This window comes from Asparagus officinalis, chromosome 1 (genome assembly GCF_001876935.1).
Source record: "Asparagus officinalis chromosome 1, Aspof.V1, whole genome shotgun sequence".
Lineage (NCBI taxonomy): Eukaryota > Viridiplantae > Streptophyta > Magnoliopsida > Asparagales > Asparagaceae > Asparagus > Asparagus officinalis.
In genome coordinates, this window is record NC_033794.1 from 12,218,708 (window position 1) to 12,239,762 (window position 21,055).

A 21,055-nucleotide genomic window follows, 5' to 3' on the forward strand; every position below is an offset into this window, starting at 1 on the left:
TAGCGTGTTAGTTCTAATATGCACAGTGTTAGTTCTATTCTGTAACGTGTTAGTTCTATTTTATACCACGTTAGTTCTAATTTATATCAAGTTAGTTCTAATTTATACAATGTTAGTTCTATTTTATACCAAGTTAGTTCTATTTTATATCACGTTAGTTCTAATTTTAACCATATTAGTTCTAATTTATAACAAGTTAGTTCTAATTTATAACAAATTAGTTCTAATTTTAACCACGTTAGTTCTAATTTATACCACGTTAGTTCTAATTTATACCAAGTTAGTTCTAATTTTAACCATATTAGTTCTATTTTATACCAAGTTAGTTCTAATTTATAACAAATTAGTTCTAATTTTAACCATGTTGACAAATTAGTTCTAAGTTTAACCATGTTGACAAATTAGTTCTAAGTTTAACCATGTTGCAAATTAGAACTAACATGGTATAAAATTAGAACTAATTTGTTATAAATTAGAACTAACTTGGTATAAAATAGAACTAATATGGTTAAAATTAGAACTAACGTGATATAAAATAGAACTAACTTGGTATAAAATAGAACTAACATTATATAAATTATTCTAATTTATAACAAATTAGTTCTAATTTTATACCATGTTAGTTCTAATTTGCAACATGGTTAAACTTAGAACTAATTTGTCAACTTGGTTAAACTTAGAACTAATTTGTTATAAATTAGAACTAACTTGGTATAAAATAGAACTAATATGGTTAAAATTAGAACTAACGTGATATAAAATAGAACTAACTTGGTATAAAATAGAACTAACATTATATAAATTAGTTCTAAGTTTAACAAATTAGTTACAACATGGTTAAACTTAGAACTAATTTGTCAACATGGTTAAACTTAGAACTAATTTGTCAACATGGTTAAAATTAGAACTAATTTGTTATAAATTAGAACTAACTTGGTATAAAATAGAACTAATATGGTTAAAATTAGAACTAACGTGATATAAAATAGAACTAACTTGGTTTAAAATAGAACTAACATTATATAAATTAGAACTAACGTGGTATAAATTAGAACTAACGTGGTTAAAATTAGAACTAATTTGTTATAAATTAGAACTAATATGGTTAAAATTAGAACTAACTTGGTATAAAATAGAACTAACATTGTATAAATTAGAACTAACTTGGTATAAATTAGAACTAACGTAGTATAAATTAGAACTAATGTGGTTAAAATTAGAACTAACACTCTACAGAATAGAACTAACACTGTGCAGATTAGAACTAACACTCTACAGAATAGAACTAACGTGGTATAAAATAGAACTAACACTGGACCCAGATGAAGTAACATTGTATAAATTAGAACTAACTTGGTATAAATTAGAACTAACTTGGTATAAAATGAGAACAAACTTGGTATAAAATAGAACTAACTTTGTATAAATTAGATCTAACATTGTATAAAATAGAACTAACTTGGTATAAATTAGGTTTATAACGTTGTAAAAAATAGAACTATCTTGGTATAAATTAGAGCTAACGTGGTATAAATTAGATATAACGTGGTATAAATTAGGTTTATAACGTGATATAAAATAGAACTAACTTGGTATAAATTAGTAAATTAGATCTAACGTGGTATAAATGAGATATAACGTGGTATAAATTAGGTTTATAACTTGGTATAAAATAAAACTAACACAAATTAGATATAACGTGGTATAAATTAGATATAACGTGTAATAAAATAGAACTAACAAGCCATCACACGCTACAGACTTGAACTAACACTGTGCAGAATAGAACTAACACTCTACAGAGGGGAGGCTTGGGAGCCTGGGCGGAGGTGGCGACGGCGAGGAGGGCGAGAGCCAGAGCGACGAGCTTGAGAAAGTGTTTGTTTTTAAAGAGAGGGAGAGAGAGAGAGAGAGAGAGAGAGAGAGAGAGAGAGAGAGAGAACTGGGTTTGAAGGATTGAGGAGAGAGGATAAGGTTATTTTGGGGATTTTAGCTTAGTTGGCATGTAACAATTGTTAAAAAAGAGCTGCAGCACAAAAAGTCACACTTCAAGGGGCTGAACCACATGGGGAAAACTAGGAGGGGCTGCAACACATGGAGTTTCTGTTTTTAGGGCCTGGACACATTTTTCCCAAAAATTAATCCATTAATTTATATAGAAAAGCTCTTCGCATGAGTTTGTTTTCTTTAATTTATATATTTAAAAATATAACTGTGAGAGTTTTTAATTATGGATAGTTAAAATTAATCTGATAAGGACTACAAATTAATTGACTATTAGAAATTTCTAATTATAGATAGTTTTAATTTGACGAGAATTCTTAAGTGAATGTAAAATTAGGTGTAAACATGACTTTTTTATAGGTTAAAAAGACATGGTACTTATAATATGACACGTGTCAAATTTTTTATGTTTTTCTAATAATACGCATGTTAATTTTTTGTAACTTTAAGAACTCCATCAATTTTTATTTATGTATAAAGGCGGGATAAAAAAGGATTACAAAGAGGCAAAAAAGTGAGTGCAAGCTAGCATGCAGTATGTCCAGAAACAAGTGGAAAACAAATATTAAGTAAACTTCCCTAAATATTCATGATGGGCAAAATTACTAGATTAGTATACTTGGTCGACCATGTGAGATGGATTGGTATATTTTCTTACTCTGATTCAAGTTGGTATATTGTGTAGACTACAGTGACAAATGAGCCTATATTTTAGCCAGAGACAAAATTCCGACCAAGTTGAGTCACATGATCCTCTTGTATTGGCATATGTGGCTGCCAACATGGTGGTAATTGGGATCATCCAAATTGTTGAAAGAGATTTTTTTTCTAACATTACAGATGAAAAGTTAGGGTTCAAATTAAGAATTTTTTGTTTTTCTTCCTCATAGCATTAAATTGACTAGGCAACTGAAATTTAAGATACATTCTTTATCCTCAAGTTCTTGCTTAAGGCCAGGCTCAAGTATGAGCATGAGAAGAAACAAACTACAAGCTCAATGGGATGAAAAGCCCTAATTTACACAAATCAACCACATTGTAGCCAAATCAAGATTTTGAACCCATTAAATAACACTAATCATCCTTATTAACCATCTAATTCCTTAAATTATTTTTAAAACTTTGAATTTTAGACTCACCTTTTGCACATCACTGTAGCCGACAAAATAACCATAATTCTTTCTTACACCTCAATGTAGATGGAAGAAACCAAGCCTTAGAGATCCCTAACTCTATACACTAGGGGAATTTCTGCAATTTTTCAAAGATTCGTCCTCTCCTTCGCATGAATATAGAAAAAGAGGGAAAATAGAGAATTTGGAGGTTGAAGGTTTTCTTTTCTTTCACAACCGTTACACTGCTACGTAAGCGCACCTAATCCACATTGGCTACATTTGAGGAGTCATGTGACCAATTTGGCCGGATTTTTGGCTCTAGCTAAAATATAGGCCAATTTATCCCTATAGTCCATATAATATACCAAATTATTGCTAGAGTAAGAAAATATATCAAGCTGTTACATAGGGTGAACAAAATATACCGATCTGCTAATTTTGCCATTCATGATGTTTGGGCCATTTTACAAAACCATCATAACTTTTCAAAATTAGACAAACACCCATAAGCTTTTGGATGTGCCGCAAAAAACCTCCGTAAAGTTTCAATTTTCCTAAAGGACCCTAAATGGTGCTAAATGATCTGGTCAAAAGACCAAAATGCCCTTTTCACATTAACCCTCTAATTATTATGTTAATAACTTCTAACTAATCCCTCCTTTATATATAAAGAGAAATTGGTGGTTTACCTAAAGTCGCCACATGGGATTTAGTAGCTTACCTAGAGTCTCCATGTGACAACTAGTTTGAAATTCTAATCGATTTTAGACATTTCTAATTAATTGAATCATCATCAAACTAAATTATCCATAATTTAAAAATTCCAAAAATCAGATATTTACTAATCCTAATCAAATCATAACTATCTATAACTTAAAAAAAACTTAATCCTATTTTCATGTAAGAATCCTCATCAAATTGAAACTATCTATAATTAGGAAATTCTAACAATCAAATATTTGGTAGTCCTGATCAAATCATTGCTTTCTATAAATGAAAATAAAAAGGATTGATTTTAGAATAGCCCCTCAACTGTGAGAAGCATCACAGAAATCCCCTCTCAACTATTACCTTCAATATTTGGGAGGTGTTATAGATAACCCCCAGAAAAAATTGAAAACGTGATTTAACCTCCTAGAACTTTTCTCACATAAACCCCTGAAAACTAACACGGTTAAGTTCGATAAGTAGGTGACCTGGAAAAAATCAGAATACCCCACTTGAGGGGATTTTCACTAAATTAAAATATTCAAGAGCGTTTTCTAAGACAAAACCATAATTGAAAATTAACGCAAAAAATGTAATAGTCATGTTTTAAATTATTAAAAAATTTGGCGGTTTGTTATTCAAGCCTCCCATCTTAAAAAATAATAAATAAATAAAACATAAAAAATAAAAAAACTCACACTTATCATCTATACATTACACGAAGACGTCTAATACTATCAAAAGCTGACATGTGTACAGCTACTGGTCCCATCTTCTTACAAGGATCCTCATCAAAATAAAACTTTTCATAATTAAAAAATAATCATATAATTGATAATTTCAATCAAATCATAATCATAACTATCTAACAAAGGGTTAAGTTTAGAAAACCCCCTCAACTTTGGGTAGTGTCATAGAAAACCCCCTCACCTATTTTAATTTGTGAAAATACCTTCAATATTTGGGAGGTGTTGTTGATAATGCCCCTCAAATTTTGAACTCTCTAAACTTTCTCACTTAACCTCCCTAAAACTAACACCGCAAAGTTTAACGTGCAATGTGACAAGTAGGTGACCTAGAAAGAACAAAGTACCCTCCATCATAAAAAATTTTATCCTGACCTTTCGTTGGATGAGGAAGGGGCGGGGGGGGGGCGGGGGGGACTTATAACTTTTGGTCGGGTTCTTTTTTTTTATACGACCGGGGATCTCTTTTTAACTAAACTGGGTCGATTACCAAAAGAATATTTCCATCATTTCACATTTTAATGTAACAATGACAAAGGGGTTTGTTAAACAAAGTGTGAATCATCATGGGGATTTTTCATGAAACAGCCTGTAGTTAAGTATGTTTTCTCAAAATAAGATGGTTATCTAAAAACGACCAAAGTTGAATGTGTTTTCTCAAATTAAAATAGTTGGGGAATTTTTTGAGGCAAACCCCATCGTTGAACAGTTTTTTTTCTTCTAAATTAATCCTAAAATCCAATAACCATATTTGTATTTTCATTTTATTTCATATTCTATTCTTTTCTTTTCTTCTATTTTTTATCTTCAGTTTTTTCCACCGTTTTCTGTCATTTTATAGAAATATTAACTGTGATTTATTGGATCCTATAATGAATATGATATACACAACTAGCAAAATTAAGATCAATGTGTTTTGTGCATTGTTTGATTTGTCGTGTACTTTTACCTCTTTGTCCATGTTTATTAAAATTAGAAATGGAAGATGATGTATTTTCATATAAAAAAAGATAATTATTTTACGAAAAAGGGATGAAAACAAATATATCAAGAAAACAAAGATCACCAAATTACATATTATACTTTTTAATTATGGATGCTTAATTTTGATAAGACTACCTAACAAACTGGACCAAGACTGCATGCCTCATTTATATTATGTATAATTTGAAAATAGAATTCCAATACGGTATTTACAACTTTCCATACAATATTCTAGCGCACGCACAATTTCTTTCAAATTTTATGGATTTATATATTTTGTAAGTGAAATTATTAAAGAATTTAGTAATTTCATACATATTATATTCATGGCCCTTTTCCTATTTATAAATTGTGTAGACCAAACATGTAATGATATTCAAACTTACTAAACGCAAATTCGATTGAGAGGGGAGGTTTAGATGTGACAAGGCTCTAATATAATAAATCAAAGGAAATCAAACCCATCTGTGCGAGAGCACGGGCACAACACTCGTCCTCAATTAAATTAAATACTAGATCAACTTCTAATTAGAGATAGAGAGTGAGTGTGTGTGTGTGAGTGATTGTGAGAGGCAGGGAGGGAGGGAGGGAGGTGGAGTAGGCAACGGGGGTCACAGACCACGACGGTGGTAGTTCTGTGAAAAACGACTCAAATCTCATGTGTGTCTAATGAAAAGGATAATCGCAGACGGACCCCTTTTGTACTATCACTAAATTGAACTTACTATTCCTATAGTTCTACTGTTGCAGATAGCCCCCCTGATAAGAGTTCTATGTTGCCGCGTAGGACCCCCTGGGTAAAAATCTATTGCGGTAGTAAGGGCAGTAAGTTCAATTCGGCGACAGTACAGTACAGTGAGTCTCTCCGCAACTAACCCTCAAGTGAAATTCACCCTAAAAAGAAGGGGGGACGGGGATTAAAGCAGCTGTCTCAATGAAACCCCAGATATATATTAAAAAAATGATGCCTTGTCGTTATGGTAGTTGACAGTGTGCCCCTTTAAAGTGAAAAATATTCCAAGGCACCTGAGAAAGAAAGGCAGAGAAATTTTAACTAAATAACCACAGGCGACCAGATGATGTCGAGGACAAAGGAAAAGGGCCAAACCACGCCCGGCCGAGATCTGCTGACCCCCCCTTTGCTAGTGGTAGGCTAGCTCAAAAGTTCGTGTAAGTGGAAGCTTTGATTTAAAATCTTGATTAAAAAAGGCAACACAAGTCACTAGCGTTTAACCCAAATCCTGGAAGTGGTGGGGGTCAAAAATGCACCTACGACTAAACGCTTGTGCGTGCGTGCAAGTATCATCATTAGTGGCACTTAGCCTGGTGCCAAAGAGATCGGATCCAAAGAATATCTCTGCCCCTCTCCCATACTGTCATAGTATTGTTCGCATAGTGCTCTAGAGTCTTTTCAGACTCATAAAGTAAAAGCAAACTTGCGATTATGTGTGTGTTTGTGTGTGTGTGTATGAAATGATATCGTTCAACAGCCATGGACAGATTCAGTCAAGTCATCATCGTATCGACCGAAGTGAATATACACCATATATGTTATTCTTGGATCTCTGTTGAGCATAAGCATGACCTGCACGCTGAGATGAGTGTACTGGCCATTAACGGAAAAAATGAAAAGAATATTCTCAGGAGTGTTGTATATTTTTCTTTCTAAAGTGAAAGTGGGAGATAATTGAGTAGTTAGTGGGAGACAACCAGAAACAGTAGAGTTATCATCTTTTGAGAGAGAATAGTGAGAGGGAAATAATAACTATAATAATAAATAAAAATAGCGAGAAGAGTGAGAGAAATGTGGGGTTGATTTTAGCCGACAGGGTTAAGCAAGCCAGTAGACACTACTCACTGAGATCACACCTTTATGAATGATTTATGCCTAGCTTTCTTAAGTTACAAGGAGATTCATGTTACTTTTTATCATTTCATCCTACCTAGCTTGATAGTTTGCTCCCTTAGCTTATATATATGGAACTACTCTCCCTGGAGAGACTCAATTGACTCCATCATTCTTCCATATTGGATCTTTCTATTAGTTTTTATATATATATAGGGATATTCTCCTTGCCCTCCTCTTTCTACCGATACCATCACATTCATCTCCTCATCCATATACGAGTGTGATCAGATAGTGATATAGATCGCAGTGTGTCGGATTGATTATCGGCAATTAATCTAAAAAATGGATGATGATGTGAGTAAGAGGATATGTGGGGTGCCAGAGAAGGTACAGCTGCATGGGGCAATGCTGTTGCTGCAGTTTGGATATGCAGGGTTTCATATTGTGTCGCGCTTAGCCCTTAATATGGGCATCAGCAAGGTCGTCTTCCCCGTCTATCGCAACATCATCGCTTTAATCCTACTCGTGCCCTTTGCATACTTCCTTGAAAAGTATGTCTTTTCCTCTTTATACTGTTTTTTATTCAGTATCCATTGCATGCATCCTTTTAAAAGTTTGTATTTAATTATAGGGTTGATAGCACATAGACCCCTTGTAGTGTTGCGCTTTGGAACTTATTACCCGTGTACTTGATTTTGGCAGATAGAACCCCAAAGTGAATATGTTTTGACTCTTTCATCCTAGGTCAAATTGCACCAAATACTACTAATGCGCGAAATTAGTGAGCTCGTCTAAGGGTAAAAGAGTCAAAAAAAATTCATCTCTATCTGCCAAAATCAAATTGCATGAGTAATAAGTTCCTTAAGTGCGATACGACATGTGATCTGTGTGCAATTAACCCTTAACAATATACTAATTTATCCACCAATACATAGGGAAAGGCCATATATACATTGATTCGTATCTATTGGATGGATGGTGTGGTGTATTGTTTTGTTGATCAGTTTTTGCATGTTATATCATTAATATATCTTGCTTAATGGAAGCATGGAATTTGATGCGCAATATATAAATGTTGCCATCTCATTTAGCAATTTGAGCTACTAAGAGATAACGGCGACGAGATTCACTGCTCAGACATGACAAACAGGATGAATCTCATTACTATGTTATCTCTTGGTAACTCATTTAGCAAGATAAGTCATCAAATACCCATTATTTTTTACATATAAACTACATTATATTATTTTGTGAAAGTGTTACTGGTCTTAGTTATGAACTCTTCTACTTCAGGAGGGACAGGCCAGCGATGACACTCTCATTCCTTGTCCAATTCTTTCTCCTAGCCTTGTGTGGGTAAGGAAACTTGTACCATATCCAGTTGTTTAGATTTATACATTTATTTGTTGCGTAAAGTACTAATTTGCATAACTTTTTGTGCTGCAATCATTTGAAACCCAATGTTCAAGTATAACTGCCAATCAGGGGTTCTACCTTCTAGGACTGATAATCATTTAATTAATTAATTTCTCATTTCTGACATCTATTCATATAATCATATAAATGCGTCACCTTTATCTTTTAGTCGGATGATGTCGACGTGTCACAAGTCTTACCCCTTATTTTGATCAAGACTATTAATAATGTGCTTATGTCTATATCCATGTGTGTGTATGTGTGATTTGAATGTATCTATGAAGTAGTCCCCAAAAATCCATATAATTAATACATTTGAATCATAAAAATGAGGGACCAGATATGTCATGCGTCAACATTACACAAATTAATGGGCTGTAATGACACAAAATTGAGCATGTAATCATCTTATAGCTACCTCTAAATATAATTTAATTCAGAAAAGTGACAGACACATACATATGTATCAGGATTGAAAAGGTCCGGATGAACAGAAGAGACGGGATCGCCAAGATGCTGGGCACTGCATTGTGTGTAGCCGGAGCAATGGTTATAACCCTCTACAAGGGCCCCACCATCTTTGGACCATCAACATTGCACAATACTCGAATTAATCTCCAGTCAGAAATGCCTGCCAACAATATTAGTGATACTAGTATTACTTCTACAACGAAGAATTGGACTCTAGGGTGTGTATACCTGATAGGGCATTGCCTGTCGTGGTCAGGCTGGTTGGTTCTTCAAGCTCCTGTGCTTAAGAAATATCCAGCTAGGCTTTCTGTTACCTCCTACACTTGCTTCTTCGGTGTGCTCCAGTTCTTAGTCATTGCTGCTTTCATGGAGAGAGATTTTGATGCCTGGGCTTTCCATTCTGCTAGCGAAGTTTTCACTGTCGTATATGCGGTAATTTTCAAATTAAAAGTAACTATTGTTAATTTTATTCAATATTGCAATGTAGTACCATATATACAGATCACAATAGGATGTTAGGCTTTAATTTTCTCTTTGCCTTCTTTCTATTAGATAATAAATAAATAAACTCAAAATTTGACAGAATTTTCCTTTTAATGGGCACAAGTTAATCTACATGGAAATCAGAAGTCTACCAGAATACAGTATACATGTAACCTTTCCAATAGTTTAAAGGAAGGGTGTTACTTTTTAGCCTAGAAATTCTCAAAGTTCAAGTTACTTGTTCTTTTGTGACACATTCATATCAATAAACCTATATAAATAGGCATAATGATTCAGTAATGCCTATAGAACCCCCTAAAATCTATTGAAGGATAGAGAAGAAAGCCATAATTGTTTGTGTAGGGAGATAGTAAAGAATTCAGTCTAACTGTTAACTCTTTCATTCATACAGGATACAGCAACCACGAGTGATAATGCGATAATAGCATAACAAGAATCCTGATACGAAAATCAAACATATGAATTTTTTTAATTATTTTTCTAGGAAAAAAGAACAAAGATTCTGATTCTCCCTTTTCTCAGTTCACCAGTCATTCGCTTGATGTTCTTCTCTCCTATACTTGTATATATAGTTTGATAATCATTTTAAGAGTATTAACATATATCGAATTTTATATGAGGTAATACACAGGGATTTGTCGCATCAGGGATTGCCTTTGCTGTGCAAATATGGTGCATAGACAGGGGAGGTCCTGTCTTTGTGGCCGTCTACCAGGCCAGTTCAAACACTTGTGGTTGCCGTCATGGTTCATTGCCTTGGGAGAACAGTTCTACCTAGGCGGTTATATAGTTAGATAACCATCAAAGCATTATTCCTTCTTATAATTACCTTCTTCTAAGCAAGAGTCTCTAATTAATCCCACATATGTTACTTATACACAGTATCATAGGCGCCAGTACTGATCATTGCTGGGCTCTACCTTGTTTTATGGGGAAAGAGTGAAGAGAGAGCTTTTGCCATCAGCGAAGCAGTCACAGTTTCCATCTCCGATCATGATGGTATGCAGAGACCACCTGCTCCAACTCCAGTGATAACTGCCTCGTTCAAGGGCTCTTCCTTAACTCAGCCGCTGATACCTTCAGAAAATGTCTGATCGATGAATTGGATATCAATCACCTCAGCTGTTGAATCAATGTGCAAGAACTAGCTAGTCTACTGTTATTTCCTAGTGTGATGGCCACAATTAGGGATAGAAGAGGCTACTGCATGTGTGGGTTTGAGATCAAATCTAGGTGGCTTGTTATATATGTCCTTTAGTCTGCAGGATTAGGCTAGAGCTTGCTCATATGCTTGGGTTTGATCGTAGATGGGCACTAATTGAATGATGCTTTTATGTATGCCTGTGTGTTTTCTTTACCTAATATTGCAGTTTGTTGAACCAGTCTTGTTTTGTTTAGTTTTCTTCGTGTTTTCTATCTGTTGCTTGTATTCCTAACAGCTTGTGTGAATGAGGGCTTGATTGTCCCACGCTTTCATAAAAAGGAAATGAAAAGAATAAAGAAAAGAAAATTATCTCGCAGGAACCTTTTACTCATATTTAGTGTAACTGCAATTTGCTCGGTTATCAATGTTGCAGCAACCAAAAGGGCATCTCAACAACCAAGTGTCATTCCCCATTCTTCTTGACTGTCAATCCTCCCCTTCCCATTGTACATAGTATGAGATATTTTTGGGCCTTTCTGATCTTCTAGGGTCATTATTGTTATGAAATGTTTCTAAACTACAGGCGTTGATGCTTCTTCCAGAAAACATTTCAATATTTTTCTTTTTTGAAAGGCTCTAGTGTAACTGCAGATTTTACTACTTTGAGATCATTAAATGAAATATTATAAGTGTAAAAAAGCTAATTAGCTCACTTGGTTAAAACAAAAAAAAAGATAGAATTGTCACCAAATGCTTGCTATTGTTGTTATCCTTCGATAGCGAGTGTGCTATTACGTCTAGATGTGTCAGCAGCACTAGTGTGATGTGAAGTTGAAGAGAAACTACTCTTAATTAATTAGTTGAAAAAAAAATAAAAGAAAACAAGAGAGAATTTTAGTTGTTGTAGAGAAGGAACTGTAGAGAAAAGAAAAATATTGAGATGCTCTAGAGGAGAAAGCCTGTAGAGAAGAGAGCTTCACAGCTGAATAGCTTGAACTAGAGAGGCTTCACTTCACTTGGAAACTTGGAGAATTTTGAGGTAGACAAAAATTTCATGAAGAAAACACATGATAAAAATTGCAGAATTTTATTATTGACATACCTGAATCGAAAACGATCAGGATGGTTATGAGGCTGAGGGTGATTAACGATTAACAATGGTTATGTTTTTGTTAGTAAGGCCTATATGCAGTGAAGAGTTACATATTTGGTGGACGATAATATATGATCTTTGTAATAATTCTAAGTTTCTTGGCTATATATATAAGGAAAAGTAAAGGGACTTTTGTGCATAAATTGTTAGAGGGTCTATTAGTAAAAGGATATTTAGGAATAAACAAAACCCTACTCTAGTTCCTTCTTCTTTTCCCGTCAGCCTCTTCTCCTTTTCCCGTCATTATTTCGCCACACACAAAAAAAGGGGGGGGGGCTGATCGGATTTGGGCTGAAGGGAGCCATCAGCGATTAGATCATCAACTTTACACACTATAGAAGGGTATAATCCTATAGATATTCTTCACTCCAATTAATTTTTATATTCTTGGATCTTGTCCTCTTACCTCTAAACATGTGATCAAAGAATTATTTTTAGATAGATGCCTGTCCATGAAAGATAGAGTATGATTTATTATTATTATTATTATTATTTTGACTTAGTTAGAAATGTGGGAACTGTATTGTTACTGTATTGTTACTGATCGAGGATAGTAGAAGGAATAGCTTGGGAACACTAGGTTATTAAACTAAGATATATTATAGGGACAACTTAATGTGTTAATGTTTAATAGGATGTTTGTTTTGACGACTATTTTATATGAATTCTTTAGGGGTTTCAAGTGACTTTGAGGAGGCATCATGACTGGTATTCTGATAGTCTTCAGGTTTATGTAAGTGCCTAAGTGGTGAATTCATGCATTGTGCACTGCGTATTTTCATATAAAATTATATTAATTATATATGAATTTATTTATGATGGATTATATCCTTTTGTGTGAGTTACTCACATGTTAAATGTTGATTCGGAGGTGATGCACATGGATATTTGGTATAAGGCTATGCTTATTTTCTTTGTCAATTGTTATATCTTTTCATATAGTAGTAAGTTGAGATGCATATGTGATTGATTGATTTCACTATTGGTTGGCATTTCGCATTTTTGTATAACGTATTTAGTTTTACGAACTTTGTTTAATTTTCTTAAAGTATATGCATCTCAAGTCAATATACCGATATATGTTGAGGATAAGTAAGTCATCTAAACAGGGCTCGATGTGCCTCTATGAGGTTTTTATTTTGGTTTTTATTTTAGCGCTAAGAACCCAAGTTTGGGTCTCAACATCCCGACCACGAGCTATATAATAGTGGGGTTTTCCAAGTCAACCGGAGTATCGAAGTGTTGACCGCATTGAGATATGACCTTCTTATTTCCATTGCATGTACACATTTTAAAAATGTTGCATTATAATTTTTTACTATTTTAGTATCTTGCTTATTAAGTCAATTTATTTTAGTTTTGTAAAACTAGTGTTCAATGTATGAATTTATCCACTTATTGAGTTGTGAACTCGTTGCGTTGTTTTCATTCTTTCCAGAGACTCGGGATTATGTGGAATTGATGATTTTTTTTTAATTCTTAGAACGGAGCAAGGAATAAAATTCGGAATTGTTATTATCTTCTAGGTGAAGGTTAAATAAAGTCTTTGATGTTTAATTGATGAATTGAGAGTTTTGTAATTATGAGATTTCTTTCCTTTAGGTCGAGTTTTATTTCAAGTTGAGGAATATTTGTTTATATCAAGTTAATTGGATTAATGTTGACTTTTGGGAATTATAGAGAATATTTATTGTTGGTTTAAGTTCAATGAAGAGACTATTTTGATGGTCTTTTAATGAATGTATTTTTTTGGAGGATCTTTCACAGGTTTAGTCCGGCTCTAATATTCCTTTTAGGTTCGGAAATTTGGGGTTGTGACAATCTTTGCTAACAGCTATACTAGCCATTAGCAACCACTTATTAGACATTCTAATCTTGGGCCCGTTTGATCGTGCGTGTGCCAATACCATTTATTTTCAAGGCAACATGCTTCACGAGTCAAGTTGCGCCTACGATCATGCTTCCATCAGGCAAGCTCACCTCGGTCTGATTGATGGAGCGGGCCAAGCATCAAAGGAATTTTTTTCCTTTTATGTATTTGATAAAATATTTCACACTTAAATCGGACACTGTACAGAGCCTACAAGCAGAGAAATTGTCTTAGCTTAATTACAAACATTAAATGAAAAAAATTGCTGCTTAGGGTTTATAGAATGTAGAGGTATAATAGAATGTGATAACATTTAAGTCTTATGCTCGACTAAATGCTGAAGCTGAAATTAACCAACCTTAATTTGTCATTGCACGTGAAGTTTCTCATCTGCGTCAATTTGTCATTGCACGTGAAGTTTCTCATCTGTGTCATGTCCCATTGAGATAACTTCCAAAGCCGTGCCTTTCATAAGCCATGCACTGAGTTCTGGTTGATGTGTGTGGTGGCTAAGAGGTTGCAGAGTTCCATCACCTTTTTTAATGCCATAGATGAATGGGAGTCTTAAAACAAGGAAGCTCTCGGGAGGTAAGATTACTTGACAATCAAGAGTAAAACACAGTTTCTGCTCCAGAACTGGAGTTGATGGAGGCAGACATTTTTCCTGGCATTTATTTCCATGAGCAAGAAAGTCTTAGATAAAGCTATAAATTGTCATCTATACACTAGAGAATACACCCAAATGTACTAACACCTTCTACAGGAATAATCAGATTGCGCGTCTACTAATGGATTGACTAAATAATTAATTATTTCATAATTAACAAATATAGAAACTACAGAACGTCTCATAGAATTGGACAATGAATTCTTATTATAAGTTAGTAGATAAATAAAATTTTCTCGAAAAAAGAATTGATAATTTACTGATGAAGTATACATATTGAATTATGTTGATTATTACCATTATATTTATAGAAAACTAGAATTTATAATCTGATTAGAAATTGAAAATTCAATAAAATTAACTAATTAAACTAGTACTATAAATAGTTAGAGTAAAGCTAGAAAATATTTAGTGTTTATTCAATCAAATACTTTAACACTCCATATCTATTCTAACAATCTCTATAAGTTTCTTCAGGAAAGAAACTTCCAACGAATTTCATTTCAAATCTCTCCAGACTCTCTATGTATTGTTTAGCTAGATTTCACTTGATTGAAACAGGTACGTATGACCTGATTTTCTTCAGTCTTTGTTTGGATAAATCTCAAAATTGAACAGAATTTTTAAGAACTATCAAAGTGGTTGTGTTAAGTACAGGAATCCAGCTACAGTGAATAACAGTGCTAGAAATTATCGTATGTAAAGTTTAGTAAGAAATATTAGAACAAAATTTATCTTTTGAAGATTAAATTTTCTTTCAAATATATTATTTTCACATAAACGTGCAATGCAGGAGAATTTTTTTGCATGTGTAAGTTTGCATGAATTGGATTAGTCACTTTTAGTATTAATAACAGTAGGAGATAACAATTCTAGCATGAATTTACAAAAGTACAAATTTTCACTTCTATAAATGTGTGGTCAATAAAGAATCAAATAATGTTTTAATGCACATTTTCTAAAATACTGGTAAAAAAGACATAAAAGTCCCCTATCTTTTTCATAAATGTGTATCAGATTACACAAAAATGCATAAGCACAGCAACACAAAACACCCCGATTCTTATGTCTTTGATTTTGTCACTAGCTGCAAGCATCCTTTCTCTCCATTTTGCCCTATGAAACCATTTCACTTAAATCAACATACGACAACTATTATATCCATCTCTATAAATCTATAAGTAAACACATACATAACTACACATTTAGCAATTTTAAGTATCCATATTGTTAGCTTGAAAACAATAATGTTGTCAAGACTCACCTCAAATTGTATAACTGGGCAGGTTGCAAGAACTGTAGGTAAGGGAGGTGTCACCTGCATAGCACAAAACAAAGGTCACATGTCAAAAATAGTGAAGATACAAAGAGTCACCACAGTAACTTATCTTTTAAAAGAGAAATAGAAACTGAACATACAAAGCACTGTCTAAGAGAAACAGAAAACATTGATTTAAGAAAACAATAAAGACAGAAAATATTGTTACCAGGAATATCCTTTGAAGCTGCGATACAGAACTTGCAAACTTGATATCTTGCTTCGGCTTAGTTGAGCTCTTGCAATGAGGGCAATTCATGTACACAGGCAAATTTCTGTTTAAAAGTGATAACCCATGGTCACCATCATCAAGTCTAACATGTAAAAGATTACCTTCAAGCTCGTCCGTGGTGTCAGAGGAGGTAGAGAGACCCTGACCAGATTGAAACTTATCAGTGCCTTCTCTAGAGAATGATGTGAATCCATCTCGTTGCTGACCATAATTAATATCATTTAGTGTAGATTTAGTACTTCTTCTTGTACTACTAGCAGTATTTGACGTTCTATATGGAGATTGAATCACTTCTTCATGTGATACATTACTATTTTTGACATATTTTCTTTCAGAAACTTCAGTAGAGTATGAAGAATCAAACTCCCTAAGATGCGTAGGGGATAGAAGGAATCGGTGTCCATGAGAGCACTCGTGTTCAAAACCTACATACAGAACAACCTCCTTTCGAGAATTATTTGGCAGCACCTTTTCAGTGTCGCACATGTTTACAGGAATTAATTTGCTTCCTATCTGTAAAACTGGGCTGCAACTGGTTTGATAATTACTTGTGGAACTATCTAAGCTTTCCTGAACTTCAATGTATTCACTTCTATGAGATCCTTGACGACCATCAGTTTTGATCACTTGACCATCAGTCTGATCAACTGTTCCTGTTTGTTTTCCACCTTTTGCAACAGCAATTGTTTGCTGTTTATTACTCTTAAGATTAGGGAATGTTGAATCAAACAGAACAGTACCTGCAACGACTTCAGAAAAAGGTTTTTTCATAGTAAATGATGGAAGACCTTTACCAAAACTGATACTTGTATCATCAGAAGAAGCCATGCCAGCTAGCTTTTGCTGATTATCTGAACCCCCACGCTGGACTTCCTTTGTGAACTTACTATTATCGAGTTTCTTCTTTTCTTTGCACACAACAGTAGAAGCCTTAAAGTAGGGTGTTGAACTTACCACAGAACTCTCTGCTGTCGCACCAGTAGACAATGTATAAGCCCCTCTTTGTTTGTCAAATGAAATTATACATTTCAGCAGAAAATTTTCCCAGGAGCAAAACCCTATTTGAAGTAATCCTCTTGATGGCTGATAACATCGTGCTCCTCCAAGACGCAAAAGCCTCCAAGACTTTGGAGGAAGAGGTGATGCGTCGCTTCCTTTTGGAAGAACTAGTGTTGGAAGGACATCTTCACAGTTGGCAAAACAGTTAAAGTCAACATTAGCACTGTTAAAATCAAAAGGATCCTCTCTAAGCCCCCTCGAGCGACCACAAGCACATGCATGGAGGAAAAAATATCCGCTCGAATGATCACTAACAGTGTGTTTTTGGTGTCTACATGGTTTTCCAGTCAAGCTGATGGCATCACAAAGTTGCCTCCCAGATGTCCATATATATGTACAGTCATCTTCCAGCTTCTTTATAAATATTCCAACAGCTGGTCCTTTAACCATTGAAGAAAAAGCACTAAGGGCCTTCTCTAGATGTGCATTATGTAAAGAAGATGGGTAGCAAGCAGGTAAATCTTTCAAATAAACATCTTTAGCAGCTGGAAGAGCTCTTTTGCACATAGTTACAGAAAACTTCATGTCAAGACCTATACTACTTTCAAGACAAGAAATGGCAGCTTCAGCAGCACTAGATCCAAATGTAGAAGTCTGCCTGTCGTGCATTTTGATGGAACTTGATTGAAGAGACACCTTTTTGATGTTCCCAGATTCATCCAAAAATTCATGATCTATAGAGACCAATGCATTAATAATTAAAGTGCTGGAAGATAACCAATTTTCTAAACTTGGGAGCTCAGGAACACTAATTGGCTTTCCAGCAGCAGCAGCAGCTGCTGCTGCTGCACATACCGACTCCAGCACTATTTGCATTACTTGGTAAACCACCTCTCCCTCTCAGAATGTGAGACTGCCGATATATAAAATCCGCAATTATTTGTATCTCCTCGTGATTAAGAGCCTGGGGCTGTGTTCCAAAAATAAACTCATTCAAATCTCCCTTCGAATTAAGAGTTTCCTCTATGAAACCAGTAATGAAGTCCAAGGATTCACCTCTTTTGTTGACTGTCCTATCTGCCAAGACTATAACTCTTGCTGCATCAAGTGAAAACAAGGGAAGGGAATTCACACTGCTGCTTCCTCTTAAACTGGGCTCTGAACCAACAAGAATGCGGCATTTCTTAAGCAAGAAACGGATTTGTGCATCCAAAGATGCATGCAGCTTCTTCTTCAAGCTTCCTTCATTTTTACTGCTGTTTCGTGCCAGCATGACCACAGATCCTGAACCTTTCAGGGTCAAGTTTGACTTCTGAGTTTCTGTCGTATCCTCCATATTTGGTGAAGGATTAATCAGCCCATCAGAGAAATCATCACAAAAGACAAAGAGAATGACAGGAACACACTGACCAGGGAACACAGAGAGGCGAGAGCCAGAGCCTGACATGAGAGATATAGATGAAGACTGGCGGCTTGTTCGCCTAACGGTTGGAGAAATCGAAGAAGAAGAAGCGTTGGGTGCAGCATATGGTTGTGATATGGATGTCGTCGATGTTTTTGGGAGCAATGTACTGGATCTTATGAATGGTGAAAAGGCATGTTTGGCAGCTTGGAGCACTCGAAACCTTTTCAAGATTTGGGTATCAAATCGCAGTCCCTCATGGAGGAATACTATGACATGACAAACCTGATGATTTATATGGGGGAAAACAATGTTACTAGCTCTTCCACTTTGCAGCAATGTAATAAAAAAACAACTATTTCTAAGCGACGATGATAATTTACATTAGGCTGATTTGGCCGTTATTATCCCAAAGTTTTGAAATTCTATGTTGACAATTTGATGCCCCTAAGTTTTCAAAATTGACGTTAATTTGACACTTTGATAGCCTGAAGCCCTAACTTTGTTCCTCATATTTCCCAAACTCAACAAACTGAAATTTGGTAAGAGCATTTGTTTCTCATCACTTTTCTCTATGTAGACATTCTAGAATAATATCAAGGTCAAATTTCTCGCACATTGGGTGTACAAATTGTCGGAATAAAACTCCATGTATCAAAGTTCAAAAAGAGCGAAACTTTAGGGTATTAAATTTCAACTGAACCTGTACATCAATACGTAAAAAGATTTTATATGATTTAGATGGTAAACGAAGGATCAGATATTTAGGGTTACAAACTGAAATCGAGATTAATAATCAAAATCGAGAGGAAATTAGTCTACTCACAGAGAACATGAAGAGCAACCCCTGAAGATGATCGAACTCAAACTCCTCCTCCTCCTTCAAGGAATAATCCGAACCCTCCGAGAGAGAGAATGCGAGGTTCAAGAACAAAATCCCCTTGTTATTGGAAGAAGATGAATCTTCACAGTAATAGGTAATTCGATGGCGGCGAAATCGATGAAGATCCTTCGCCGCGTCGGAGCCGAAGATGTTGGCATCGAGAACCCTGTTGATTAGATGAGTAGGGCTTGTCGTGGGTTTGCTTCCCACAAAACCTACGACTACAACGCCTCTATCGCAAGAATTCGAGGGAGTAGAAGAAGATGATGACGATGAAGTTGGAGCTGTGGCCGCTGCCGCTGCTGCTGAGGATTGAGGATTTTGTCGACTGAGATTTGTACGGATGGAGTAAGGAGATGAAGAGCTATTGATTTGCTCCGCCATTGCACTCGCAATCGGAGCAGCTCAGCTGCCGTCGCTGCTCTTCTCCATAGTTTAGGGGTTTTGGATGTGTAGTGTTTTATGTTTCAAATTTGCCCTTCAAGTCAATGTAATTTGTCATATGCCCCTAAGTCAATGCAAATAAGATTCATTACCCCTTTCATATTTAACATTTGTCAATTAGTCCCTTGCATCATTGAAATTGGTATCAGATCCCGTAAATCTTATAAGTTGTCCCAAAGCAGTTCCTCAAATAATTGACAATGACATTAGGTTTATCAATTCTCCTTACAAATTTATCTTAGCCTACAAGAATCACCCTCACCCTAAGCTTCAAAAACTACCTCATGTAATAAGTTCAAAAAAGAAAAAAAAAGAAAAAAAAAGAATACGATGATACTTTTGTGATATAGTGCGTGGTGTTGATGTCAGTTATCAAACAAGGGGTTTGTGGGTAGATTATGATGGTTTTTGAGTCCTCAAGCTCCTTCAAATGATTAGCTCTGGGCCCATTGTTCTTCCTTGCACATGAAAAACTCGTGAGAGGCCGGAGTTGGGTTCTCCGGCATTTCCTCCAACGATCAAGTTAATGTTTGAGCTTGAGTGGAGAAATATAAAATAAGTGATGAAGTTAATCTAGAGTTTTAGAGTTACACTAAGCAGAAGAAGTTACCTCATACAATGCAGCTTCCTTTATAGCAAATCGGAAGGGCAAAAAGGTAACTTGGGTTGAGTCAGGCAAGCAGCTAACTCGACAGATGTTTTACAGGTGTCTGCTGCGGACGAGGATGAGTCATCCAACTAGTTAGTGCAAAGACAACAGCAGGTGCTTGGTGCTGGTTAGGTCTGATGAGTCATAAAGACTATGGGGGCTAAAACAAGGATGATTTTGTCAGAGCAATTAATGCGAAGGTAATTGGTTGTCAGCGGGGGGTTTGAGGACACATTGCCTCTCTAGTCGTCCGGTTGAAGGGCGACAAGCACTGCCTTTTTAGTCGGTTACACGAGTTGTTAGCTGAAATAGCAGGCCAAGTGTGGAGTCTTGTGGGCTCGACTGGAGAATAGGTCGATAAGTATCACCTTTCTTGTCGGGCACGCAAGTTGTTACCTGACGGAGTCGGCTACTGGAATAACTCGAGTTGTTGACTACTGTAGTAATCTGACTAAACATGGAGTGGGCCACATGTCAGCTTCCTAGCTGTTGATTAA

General features: G+C 35.3%; 2 protein-coding genes across 2 annotated transcripts; one reads left to right on the forward strand and one right to left on the reverse strand.

Annotated features, from left to right (window-relative positions):
- On the forward strand, positions 7,459–11,179 carry LOC109850186 (protein WALLS ARE THIN 1-like). The gene is given in 8 exon segments (XM_020420140.1): positions 7,459–7,957; positions 8,700–8,762; positions 8,876–8,973; positions 9,268–9,725; positions 10,429–10,512; positions 10,514–10,545; positions 10,547–10,586; positions 10,688–11,179. Coding segments are annotated over 8 exon segments (1,188 nt in total). The 5' UTR covers positions 7,459–7,748; the 3' UTR covers positions 10,892–11,179.
- On the reverse strand, positions 11,127–19,931 carry LOC109850181. Its single transcript, XM_020420130.1, is given in 6 exon segments — positions 11,127–14,174; positions 14,323–14,628; positions 15,896–15,949; positions 16,119–18,030; positions 18,032–18,867; positions 19,409–19,931. Coding segments are annotated over 5 exon segments (3,504 nt in total). The 5' UTR covers positions 19,850–19,931; the 3' UTR covers positions 11,127–14,174; positions 14,323–14,367.